The sequence below is a fragment of the Sorex araneus genome, chromosome 2, assembly GCF_027595985.1.
Source record: "Sorex araneus isolate mSorAra2 chromosome 2, mSorAra2.pri, whole genome shotgun sequence".
NCBI lineage: Eukaryota > Metazoa > Chordata > Mammalia > Eulipotyphla > Soricidae > Sorex > Sorex araneus.
Window position 1 is genome coordinate 346,694,607 of NC_073303.1, and position 12,215 is coordinate 346,706,821.

A 12,215-nucleotide genomic window follows, 5' to 3' on the forward strand; every position below is an offset into this window, starting at 1 on the left:
GCAAGGGAAGACTCGTCTTGAGTTGAGGATGGAAGAAGCGAAGCGGGTATCCTCTCTGGAATAGGACAATGCAGGTGTACTTATGGACTTGGTAGGAAAAAAGCAGCGGAGAGGAAAAGGAAAAGATGGAAGGATGGAAGGTGAGCTGAAAGTGAGATAAATTGAGAGAAAGTGCCCAGAGGAGACAGATCCTAAGTGCAGATGTGCAGATGTGCAGATCCTAAGTGCAAATCACTCTGTGATTTCTATCCTCCTCCCCAGGGGGCCACCAGGGTCTATACTGAGGACAAGCTAGGTGGCAGTGGGGCTAGGGGAGGGAACCATTGTGTTTGGATTCACTCAGAAATCAAACTTGGATAAATGCAGGCTAATTCATGACTACTACAGTTACTTGGCATGACTTCATTGCAAAACTGGGTAACATGTTTAGGCGACTTTCTCTAGCAAAGTAAAGTGATTCCCAAGTAGACCCAAATACCTGATCCACCTTGGAGAATTAGCAGGTAAGCCTGACAGAAACTGTGCTACAGATTGCTATTGAGAATGCAGCTAAACCTCTGGCTCTGGGATATTTGCTCTATGAGAGGCTCAGTGAGGATGGATGAGTGGGGCTGTCACAGAATAACAGCTGTAGAGAGGGAAGGGGAGACTCAGACTCAGGCTGTGAGGGTAGTGACAGGACAGAAGCCCAAGAGTAAATGTTAAGAAGACAGTGAGAGAAATGAGGATGGTGGCATCTAGAAAGGAACCCAGGTTCCAGGCAGACTGCCACAGAGTATCTGGAGGGCGGGGCCAGATATCAGGACCGTGAGGTCACAGTTTCCTTTGTCATTAAGAAGAAAAGCAAAGAGAAAGGTTGTCGTTTAGATGCTGACATTAAAGGAATCAGGTATGGTCAGAAGAGTGAATGAAAGGAGGGTGTGACCTAAAGGTCTTGCTTGACCAACCTTGGGAGATTGGGCAAGAACAGGGGAAGACAGCCCATTTGTCACCTCTGCTGGGTACAGGTACTGCTCAGCCCCCACTGGGGACACTTTAGGGATTATTTCCTGCTGCAGTTGGGCTCTTCTCTGTGCCTAAAAACATGCATCCCTCGTAAGACATTGTCTCATACTGGGGAGTACAACCACTGTTACTGCTGAGTACAGAATGAAAAAGAACAAAAGCCAAAACAGACACTTTCTGTTCTTTTCTCATTGTTGTTGTTTTAATTGAAAGGAAGTGGCAGAACCTCTTTTGGACCTGAAGGAAGGAATAGACCAGTTGGAGAACAATAAAACCTTGGGCTTTATCCTGTCTACTCTCTTGGCCATTGGGAACTTTCTAAATGGAACTAATGTAAGTCTTTTATACCCCTTATTCTTCTGCCTCCTTTGTCACAAAATCCCTGCCTTTAATTTGCTGAAAGAGGTGGGACCTCTAGCTCCCTAATGTACAACTGAACAAAAGCCTTTTGTATATTCCTGCTGAAAATCTAAGAGTTTTGTTCTTAAAATATTAGGCCCTATTTATTAAAACTTGCATCTTGCTATGAATAGGTTTTAAAAGCTTAAGGAAAATAAGCACACTATTCCTTACAAAGCTTTGCTACTCTCAGAATTAACATCGGAAATATTTACTTCTACTCTGTGTGTGTTCTGACCGTATCACTCAATATCACTCAGATATAATTATACATTATAAAAAACTTTTAAAAATAGAGGCCTCACTCAATACCTCTATTGCAAACTACAACACCCAAAAGGAGAGAGAACAAAAGGGAATGCCCTGCCACAGAGGCAGGGTGGGGTGGGGGGAGGGGGTGGTGGTGGTGAGAGGGATACTGGATCATTGGTGGAGGTGTATGGGCATTGGTGGAGGGATGGGCAAACCATTACTGTATGAGTGAAATGCAAACACAAAAGTTCATAAGTTTGTAACTGTACATCACAGTGATTCTCTAATAAAATTTTTTTTAAAAAGATCAAGGAAAAAATATATAGGCCTCTGTGGCTAGTAGGTAGAAGAACAGAGCATGGGACAAAAGCACTGATGTCCAGTTCTAGAGAGCCAGCCCCACAGAAATCTCACTGAGGGCAGCATCCTGGGACAGCTCGAAGCTGATAGCCGTGGTGGGAAGGGGCTGGAAGCTCATTTTATGTGGACGGGTCCCATGTGATCAGCCAGGGGTGATGCAATGTGTGACCAGACAAGCTTGACTCACAGAGGAACTAAATAGTGAGCTATTCCCACTCCAGTCGTTGACTTGTAGCCATCTGTGCCTTTTTCCGTGAGCCTGCATGGGGCTTGTTATTCCTGATTTTTTCATTTAATATTCGTCTGACAGGCCAAAGCATTTGAACTAAGCTACCTCGAGAAGGTTCCAGAAGTCAAAGACACCGTGCACAAGCAGTCTCTTCTCCATCACGTGTGCACCATGGTGGTGGAGAATTTTCCAGACAGCTCTGATTTGTACTCGGAGATCGGGGCCGTGACCAGGTCAGCCAAGGTATGCTGGGGCACAGAGAAGCAGGCTGTGCCTGCCCTCAGATCCTGGACCTTTACCAACCGCCTCTGAAAAACACTCTCTTAAGTAAAACGCCCATGGGCTGCTGCCACCCCTGCCCCAGGGTTTGTGAGGATGACTTGTCTCGTGTTATTTCCAATGGACTTTTAAAATAATTTTCCCATTCCTCGTCTTCTGTCAGATTCTTTCCTACTGAGCTATAAAGGCAAGCTTGCCATGGCAGTGCTAACCCCTGTGTCCACCGTTAACTCATCAGGCTGGAATCTCCCAAGCATTCAGGCTTCCCAGCTTGTTTCTGGTGGGCAAGAATGCCAAAAAAAAGTGCAGTTTGTATATAAGACATAGGACCTTACAGAACCCCTGGCTCCTGCTCCCGTAGATTGGTCATCCCAGTGATCTTAGTGAGAGAAGTTTGGGACTGGGAAGCAACCCATATATAGCATTGTGCCTTCTGCTGCAGGGTCTTCAATTTCATGTGGAGTTGGAAGCATCTGGGAGCCTATGTTTTCTTAGAAAAGGGAGCAAAAGCACTGTTCTCACAGAAAAAGCATGAATAGGACTAGGCCATCCCAGAGAAATCCCAGCTGTGCTGTAACTAGGAGAGACAAAGGTCATGGAAGTAAGTGTAAAATCTCAGTCGGATACTAGTTGGACAGCCCAGACAGAGGAAACTCCTGGAAACCCAACACAGGCTACCTTTGAACCCAGAATGATCGGTAAGCTTGGGATGCTTTCAAGTATCTAAGAAGAGGGAGAGAAGGTGGTGAGGAAGAGGCCTGGTTGAGGTCTCTCTCTCTCTCTGCCTTCATGTAGAGATCTGGGGTGGAATGCTCCTTTGACTACCTCAGGAGCAGCCTGCAGCAAGTGCAAGGTCCTCTGAGCAGTGGCCTTGAGCTGCTCTGACCGTGGACCTGTTATAGAATAGAAATTGGCATAGCCAGTGCCCTGCTTCACCCTGCATTGCAACAGTCCCCAGATCTGAAAATAACCAGCGTATCTCAAACATTGGCTCTGCTGTTTCATTCTGACTGTGTTTACTCTGCCCAAGTCTTTCTACAATCTTGACAAATATCTCTTACGGCCCTAACCAAGATTCAGAAACCCCTATGGGTGTCCCAACTTGAGGTCCTCTAGTTGTGGATCCCACACCCACTTCTCAGAGGGCAGTTTCATCTGGGCCTACTCCATGAGATCAAGTCTGACTTCCTAAGGCCCCGTCATCTTAGGCTTCTTTCCAGAGCCACCCAGAATGCATCACACTTTCACTCTGTGCCCCGGTAGTTTAGGTCTCCCAGTCATTCAGGCCGGCTTATGCTAATGTGACAGGCACTGGGCTTTGTGTTTTGAAGGGTTGTTTCAAGAAATTTGTGGCACATTTAGAAAGTAACACCACATTACCCACTCTGTGTGTTTTCCATGAAGCCTCCCTTCGGCAGCCATCCCTGAGTGATTCACAACATCCCAGGCTGAACTGATAAGACTTGACTTTGCTTCATAGCTCAGCTCTTATGTCTTCCTACACATGTGCTGGGCCATATGCAGTAGTTCTCCAGAAAGCTCACAAGAGGACACTCCCCCACCCCCAGGGTTTGTTAGGAGCCAATATGACACAGAGCCATGAGACAAGATGATCAGTAATCTAGACTCTGCCACTAGGAGATTAGGTTTGGGTCCCAGGTCCTCCTGGGACCAGCTGTACGGCTTCTCACAAGTAACTTAACCTCTCTGTGTGTCAGTTCCTCACCTCTTAAATAGAGTTAAAAGCAAAACCTGAGGTCATGGGGTTATTGGGAAGGATCTGATCCAGCGTACCAGTTGGGGCCGACTTCCACCCATGCTCATACGGTGCCACATTAAGCTCATCCTTTGAATTGCTTTTTATTCAAAACTTTGCTTGGCATCTATTGGCCACAGAGTTACTTTCTTCTGCCACCACCTTTATAGGTGATAGCAGAGTCTTTTCTCTGAAAGGAAAAATCAGGAACCATCTCTCATACCGTCTCCCCTGCTCATTCTGAACCCACTGTGGCATGGGCCAAGCATTGTCAGGTTTGACTGCATATAGCCACTCAACACATGTCTAAACTTAGCTGAATTATTAAAGTTATTAAGTCATTAAAATTTCCATGGAATAAGGCCACTGCAGATGCAGATGAGAGCCAGTCTAGAAAGTCATGCTTAGACCTATCACGATTGGCTCCAAACCTCCTTGATCTCTAGATATTACTTATCAATTTCAGGTCATCTGGAGCCTTTTTTGGACTTGCTCTTTGAACAGTTTAATCTTTTTTCTCTAAATCTAAATTTCTTATCCGTTTGGCTGAATTCCAGGTATTATTTTTTTCTGTTCCACTGTGATTCAGTAAAGTGAAGTCTTTACTAATTGGGACACAGGGTTTCTCGGATTGTGTTCAAAGTTCCACAAACTCCCTGGTTACCCAAATGCCAGGACTCTGCCTAAACTTGCCTTCTGGTTTTGGCTCTTTCGTACCCAAGAAACCAAGGACATGCACCGTCTTGCTTGCCACCCCCCCTCCCAGGCATCCCCTGTGTTCAGTGGGTCTTTGTCCTATCTGGTGACAGATCCCCTCCTGGAATGACTTAATCATCTCCCTTGATTTTTTGAGGTTGGAAATGTATCTGCAGCCATGCCAGCAAGTTCTTCAGGGCCCTCGTGTGCAGGCTCTGCTCTTAGCCCACAGTCATCTTAAGCAATATTGACTCACCTTCTAGATAACATAGGGGCCGGGGACAGAGGGATTGGGTGGGATTGTATATCCTCAGTGCTTATAATCACAAGTTTCTACAGAGAGCCTTCTTATGCTCAGAGGTATGGAGGCCTTAACCAGCCAGGCCAGATACATAGTACAGTGGGTAGGGTGCTTGCCTTGCACACAGCTGACCTGGGTTTGATCCCCAGCATCTCCTGCTGCCAGAAGTAATTCCTGAATACAGAGCCAGGAGTAACACCTGAGCATTGCCAGGTATGGCCCCCAAACAAACAAAAATTTAAAACAAACAGGCAATCCGGCCAATGATTTCCAAATGTGTAGGTCCTGCAGTATTGCAGTGTTAGGGATTACCCCCCAGTCACCCTCGGTGGGCCTCAAGGGGTAGAGGTGGGGTTCTTCATGGTGACATACACATGTTTGGGGATCCTCTAGCAGTAAGTTGGGGGATCAAACTGTGTCACCCACATGCAGGGCGTATATCTTAACTCCTTTACTATCCCTCTGTCCTTCCAATGAACCTTCTTGAAAAAGCAACTTGGTATCATTTGACATTTGCCTTTACCATCTTAGAATACAATATGAGGGACTGGCATACCTCCATTAGTGTTGGTTGAAAGAGTGATGAGGCAGAGAAATAAAATGATTTCTCATACAGTTTAAGAGAGATCACAGTGATGGCTGCCCCTGAGCTGGCTCCCACACATCTAAGCCATCCGTGAAGGACTACGGTATGTTCCTCTGACCTTAAGTGAAATATCTCTGGGGAACAAAAGGGCTCTGGAAGAATTTATGAGACATCTGTTCAGTTCATCTTGTACCAGTGTTCCTTGATATCATGTTTGAATTTACAGTTCCTGAAGACTTTCCTAAGATTTCTCTCCAAATATGGCACACAAAAAGAGGTGACACTTGTATTGGGTTCATTTGGAGAACAGTTTTATCACTAAATAATTTGATGTCGAGATAATGAAAAATACACATGTGGATCATTTTTAGGCCATAAATATGTTTGTATTTCAAGATGTAAATTTGATTTTGATGTTTGTTTCTTGCCAGAGGCAGTTGGGTTTCCTGGTTCAGGTCGCTGTCCGGCGGTTTCAGTGCATTTGCAATGTTCTCTCTCTGATTTTCAGGTCGACTTTGATCAACTTCAGGATAATTTATGTCAGATGGAGAGAAGATGCAAAGCTTCATGGGATCACCTCAAGGCAATTGCAAAACATGAAATGAAACCAGTTTTAAAGCAGCGAATGTCAGAGTTCCTAAAAGACTGTGCAGAGCGAATTATAATCTTAAAAATTGTCCATAGAAGAATAATTAACAGGTAAATGAAGGGAAGACCTCAGTAGACATGAAATGCCATGTTATAAGATGTTCTGCAAGCCAAGATCTGAGAGTTGTTTACAAACCTTGCTCTGTAAATTCTTACTCTATAGTCAACACATCACTGATGCAAACTCTTAAGTTTCACGGGTTTATAATTTTTCTTATACTCACTCATCACGATTGTAGAACTTTGTTGAATCTTGAGATTAAAATCTTGGACGCATAATCTTCCAAAACTCTTCCTTGATGAGGAATTGCCTTCGTTCTTTAATAAGTTGACCCCAGTATCTCTGGTTCTACTAAACAGTTTTATGGAGGCCTTGCTTACTAGCAAGCCAAACAAATTATTTAGAAAAGTTTCTTCTTGATACAATCTCAATCTACCCATGATTCTGAATAACAGCGCAGCCTGCGCTCCACTGCCAGTGACTGAACCAGCCTTCCTCAATGTCACAAAATCCAAGAGCACTGTGGGACACCCAGGGATGTCTCAGGCCTCACCTGGAGCACTGGGGCTCTCTCCCTCATCAGGACACTAAGAGTAGCCTGACTCTTTCAACTTCCGGGACCAGGGCATTTCCTACCAGGTGCCACCATTTATTTTTGTTGTTTTTGGTTTCTTTTTTTTAATATATATATTTTTGTTATTATTGGGCTGGAGCGATAGCACAGCGGGTAGGGCATTAGCCTTGCATGCGGCCAACCCAGGTTTGATTCCTGGGTTGAATTTCGCCCCCACAGCAGAGCCTGGCAAGCTCCCCATGGCGTACTCGATATGCCAAAAACAGTAACAAGTCTCACAATGGAGACGTTACTGGTACTGCTCGAGCAAATTGATGATCAACATCATCCCATTGCTTACTTTTGTTTTGTTAAAAAAAAAAAAGTAACTGGAAAGGCCTCACCTTGGCCTTCATGGCCTGCTTGCTCAATCCTGGCTCTTATAGCCTGTGCCCTAAAAGTGTAGGTGTCCAGAGCTCAGCTTATTGGTGACCTGATGGCAGCCCCCAGGAAGCAGCCTCTTGGAAGTCCTCTTAAGACCTTCCCTGCAATCCTCTTAAGACCTTCCAGGAGGGCTCAGACTGGCTGGGGCCTTGGAAACCATGGCTATTCCCAGAGATCTGCAATACAGTCCTGTGTGTGAGTGCTTTATTATTATTGAAACAAGGGTATGGTATTCTCATTTATCCCTGTTTCTTTCATGTCTTTTGTGAGATTTCCCCCCCCTGTCTTCTCTTCCCTTCTCCACCCCATTTTGCCCTCTTTGCTTATCCCTCCCCCCCCCCGCCTTCACTTTCCTTGAACCCATACAGACCTTCAAAAAAAAACCTCTCATCTGTACATGAGCCCTCTCCAAGCTTGTCATTTGTTGCTTTGATAATCATTCCTCCTGGGTCTCGATCCAGACTGTTGAGTCTGGGGGCCGGGAGGTGTAGTCTTTAGATGTCAGACAGAACCGGAATCAGGAAGAGAATCTGCCCTCCAGGTTGACAACTATCCATTAATCAATACTTTTGAAATTCAGTTGTTCGACTGAGAATCCCACTCTCAGTACTGCTTCTAGACCTTGGAGCTGCCCTCTGGGTAGAAGGATCTTATCAGAGATTGTGTCAGATTTCTTACTGAAATCAAAGTACACTCTGTATCCAACATGCTTTATAGGGGAGCACAGGGAATGTGAGCAGCTTTGGCCCTTATGCTTTGTATGATACAAGCAATTTCCAACTTTCAAGAACTTTTCAAATAAACAAATAGTTTCCACTTGGAAGGTCAAAAAACTGGAGCAGTTTTATGAAACTCTTGCAAAGCTATTATGCCTGGTCACATTAGCCACTCTCCCAGACAGATGAAAAGTTATTTTAATGAAACCTTTCTCTGTCAACTACAATACCTACACAGAATGCAAAGAACGTTGGCGCTGATGGACCCATTCGTTGTCTTTATTCAGCTTGTCACCTGGCTGACTCTTCTGGAACCCAAATCTGGTGTGCTCATCTGTTATCTTCTGGGATGAACCCAAAATTCTTTGTAGTTATGGTGGGGAGTAAAGGGACTATGGCAGAGGGAGGGGAAGGGGGTCCCAGAGGGTGGCCAAGCAAAAGCATCTGAACCACAGCAGCAAGGATCAAGTGTAGTCTAGTAGGAGCTCCAGAGTAGACCTGAGGAGAGTGGGTGCCCGCTGGGATGAAGATGCGAGCGGGGCTCAGAGCCCCACTGAGGTGCATTATCTTTCCTTAGCTCACTAAATTCCAAGTGAACTTGTATTTTGTTGATTTATCATCAAAAAGACTTTTAAAAAAAATTTTCTGATAAAGGAGAATTTGATAAGAATTTTATGCTTCTCTATGTAATTAAGATTTCATTTTTAGGCTATCTGGCATAGTGCTCTGGAGCACTCCGCCATGCTTAGAGGACCCTGTGGTGCCAGGGAGCGCAGCCAGGGGTCCGGGCAGTGAAGCCTGTGATCCAGTCCTCTGAGCTTGTCAAAGAAGGGCTGTCAACTCCGATACTGCTCTACAGTTCATGGGTGTCAAATATTTGTCTCCTGTGGATTAACTCACTTCCATGGGTATTGAAGCTGCGCATTTATTCTCATGACCCCCAGATGAAGAGAGAAAGTGTTCACTATTTCTCTGTTCACTCGGCTCAGCCTCCCTGGTGACCTGGGAAGCAGCCCGGGGCCCTGGCCAATGATGGAAACATTAGTCTCCCGAATGGCAGGGCTTTGAGAATTTGACTCCTCACTGCTCCTCTCCAAGTTGGCCTCTGGGAAGAACAGTCATTTTTTTTCCCTCCTGAACTTTATTGTGACTGAAGTGATAGCACAGTGGGTACGGAGTTTGCCTTGCATGCAGCCAACTGGGGTTCGATTCCTCTGTCCCTCTCAAAGGGCCTGGCTAGCTACTTAGAGTATTCCACCCGCATGGCAGAGCCTGGCAAGCTACCCGTGGTGTATTCGATATGCCAAAAACAGTAACAAGAAGTCTCACAATGGAGACATTACTGGTGCCCACTCGAGCAAATCGATGAGCATCGGGATGACAGTGCTACAGTCTACAGAACTTTATTGTAAAAACGGGCAGTTCTCAGCCAGCCGAGCCATTGGAAACACCGTGGGCTGCCATATAGGCAGGAATTCTGCCTCACCACCTCCTGCTTATTGACAGCTGAAGGGCCAAGCGGTGGGCTCTGTTTCCTCTTTTCCTTCCCCTCAGTTCATGCAGCTCTGCGCCCAGTACCTGCCATGCTCCCCAGGAGGCACCTGACAGCATGCTTTGGGGGCTGTGCATTTTCTTGCCTTTTCTCAGCCTCCCGGTGCTGCCCTGGAACTCTGCCTGGGTTCTCCTGACAGAACAGGAATCTCTTGGCCTTCAGTATCTCTGTAGTCTTTCCACAGACTCTCCCCACTCTGGAGCCTCCCATCTGGCCCGCGACTCTTTCTGTTCCCTCTATCACAGACCTAAAGGGGCAGGTGCTTCTGCCTTCTGCTGGGTAACGGGTCCTTCCTTGGCTACTCCAGTGCCCCACTCTTGATAAAGGAACAGAAAAAGAACAAAGACAATCCATCCCACCCTTATTCTTTTTGGTTTGTTTTTTGGGCCACACCTGGTGGTGCTCAGGGCTGACTCCTGGCTCTTTGCTCAGGATCACTCTTGGCAGACTCGGGGGACCTTATGGGGTATCAGGGGTTGAACCCAGGCTGGCTGTGTGTAAGGCAAGCGCCCTACCCACTCTACTATCGCTCCAGCCCCAAGACAATCCTTTTAAGGCAAAACCTGGCTTGCAAAAACTGTTGCTAGCTAAAAAAAAAGTCTTGTCCAGATCCACACATTAGCCTTTGCCCTTCCTGTCTGTGCTCTGCTCTTATAGCCTGATTCTGCTCTGGGGTTGCAGACCCCTCTTTTATTTTCATGGATCATGCGGCTGCATTTAACTCTGTCAGACACAGAGAAAAGGAGAAGACCTAGTAGGGCTACCATTCGAGGGGACCAATAAATAGTTAACAGTCACACTGCTCTGTCATCCCCAAACTTACCCTTAGCTGTCCTGAGCTGGTCACCCTCTTCAGGAGCACACTGATGAAAGGGGCAGAGGACAGGACAAGTTAAGGACAATTGACTTTGTACCTCAAGTTTTGATGACAATCAGCCCCTCTCAAACACAAGATCTTCACATCAAGTGTCCCCAAAGCTACTGACTCAGTGAACAAGCCCTTGAATATTTGACTCCCTTAAAGTAATCCCTTTGTCCTTCTGATGGAAGGACATGTGATGTTGCCCTCCCTGTTGAATAATTATTGGCATCCTTACTAGATGTACATCATCCTAGCTTGTGGTCACTTACCTGTTTGGATCACATTTCCACATTTTCGGCTTAATGTATTTGGACCCCTCAGAAATGATGGTCTAAAAAGGTGGAGAGTAAGGAACCTGGGGTTGTACTTGTGTATAAAAGGAGCAATCAAGGGGCCAGAGAGATAGTGCAGTGGGTACTATACACTTTCCCATACTTGCCTTTCGAGCAGCTGGTCCTGGTTTGATCTCTGACAGCCCATATGGTCCCTCAGGCCCACCAGGGGTGATTCCTGAGTATAGAGCCAGGAGTAATCCCTGAGCACCACTGTGTGTGGTCCAACACACCCCACCCCCACCTCCACACACACAAACACATTCCCCACAAAATTGAGGTTGGGAAGGTGGGGAGGGAGTGGAATCAAAACTTAATAAGAACTGAGTGCAGTACTTACCCAGCTGTGGCCTGTACCACTCTCCTCTCAGTTTTCCTGCATAGAGATCTTCCATAATGAGCGATAGCACCCACAGTACATCGCAGGACCCTAGCCTAAGACAGCGCAGCCCAGCATACGTCAGCTACAAGATGCCAGGACGTGAAATAGCCAGGAGAAATAAGTGGACATATAAAGGGGTGACATTAGGAGCTGCTTTACAAAGCAGAGATGTTAATAAAAACTTCTCTGAGGAAGGGCTTGGGGGTAGAGACTGTGGGGTGAGCCAGAAGTCCATGCAGATGTGTCGGGCACCTCTTCAGCCTGTCGCCCTCCCAGCAAAGGGGCCACCCTGCTCCATTATCACAGGCCAGAGGACTCTCAGCACTGCCAACTCTGTGCCACTCGGGCTTCCTGACATATTGGACGGGGGCCTGAGGCCCTGAATGGGTGTGTTCAGGGTCTCGTGAGGAATCCCTGAGGCTTCCATGATGACAGATGAGACCGGAGATGGACGCTGTGTAGAAGCAGCCTCACATCACCCGTTAGTTTGCCACAGAGCACTTGTTCCCACTTTGCTGCCACTGTGAACGTTTGTGTAGAAGGGTTTCTTGGTAGTGAAAGGTAACAAGCAGGGTTTCTTTTCACCTAATGCATAGAATTGTGGGGTCACAGAATGACCCTGTGCTCAATACTTTAGAAAGGAAGAACTTTCTACAGCAGCTGGGATCCTCCAGTGCACTCTGTCATTTCTCCACCTCCTCACACAGACTAGGTTTTTGCCTTTTTTGTTGAGAATCATCCTGGTGAGTGTGGAGAGCATCACAGAGCTTTTGTTTATTTATTCATTTATTTTAATTTTTTTATTGAATCACCATGTGGAAAGTTACAAAACTTTCAGGCTTAAGTCTCAGTTATACAATGC

General features: G+C 46.2%; 1 protein-coding gene across 12 annotated transcripts in view; it reads left to right on the plus strand.

Annotated features, from left to right (window-relative positions):
* The window catches only part of FHOD3 (formin homology 2 domain containing 3), a 450,025-nt gene that overhangs the window by 414,650 nt on the left and 23,160 nt on the right, over positions 1–12,215 (plus strand). For all 12 annotated transcript variants that reach the window (XM_055127826.1, XM_055127828.1, XM_055127830.1 and 9 more), the window contains 3 exons: positions 1,219–1,338; positions 2,327–2,488; positions 6,372–6,562. In XM_055127826.1, the coding sequence (XP_054983801.1) occupies positions 1,219–1,338; positions 2,327–2,488; positions 6,372–6,562 (473 nt within the window). The remainder of the gene's footprint in view (positions 1–1,218; positions 1,339–2,326; positions 2,489–6,371; positions 6,563–12,215) is intronic.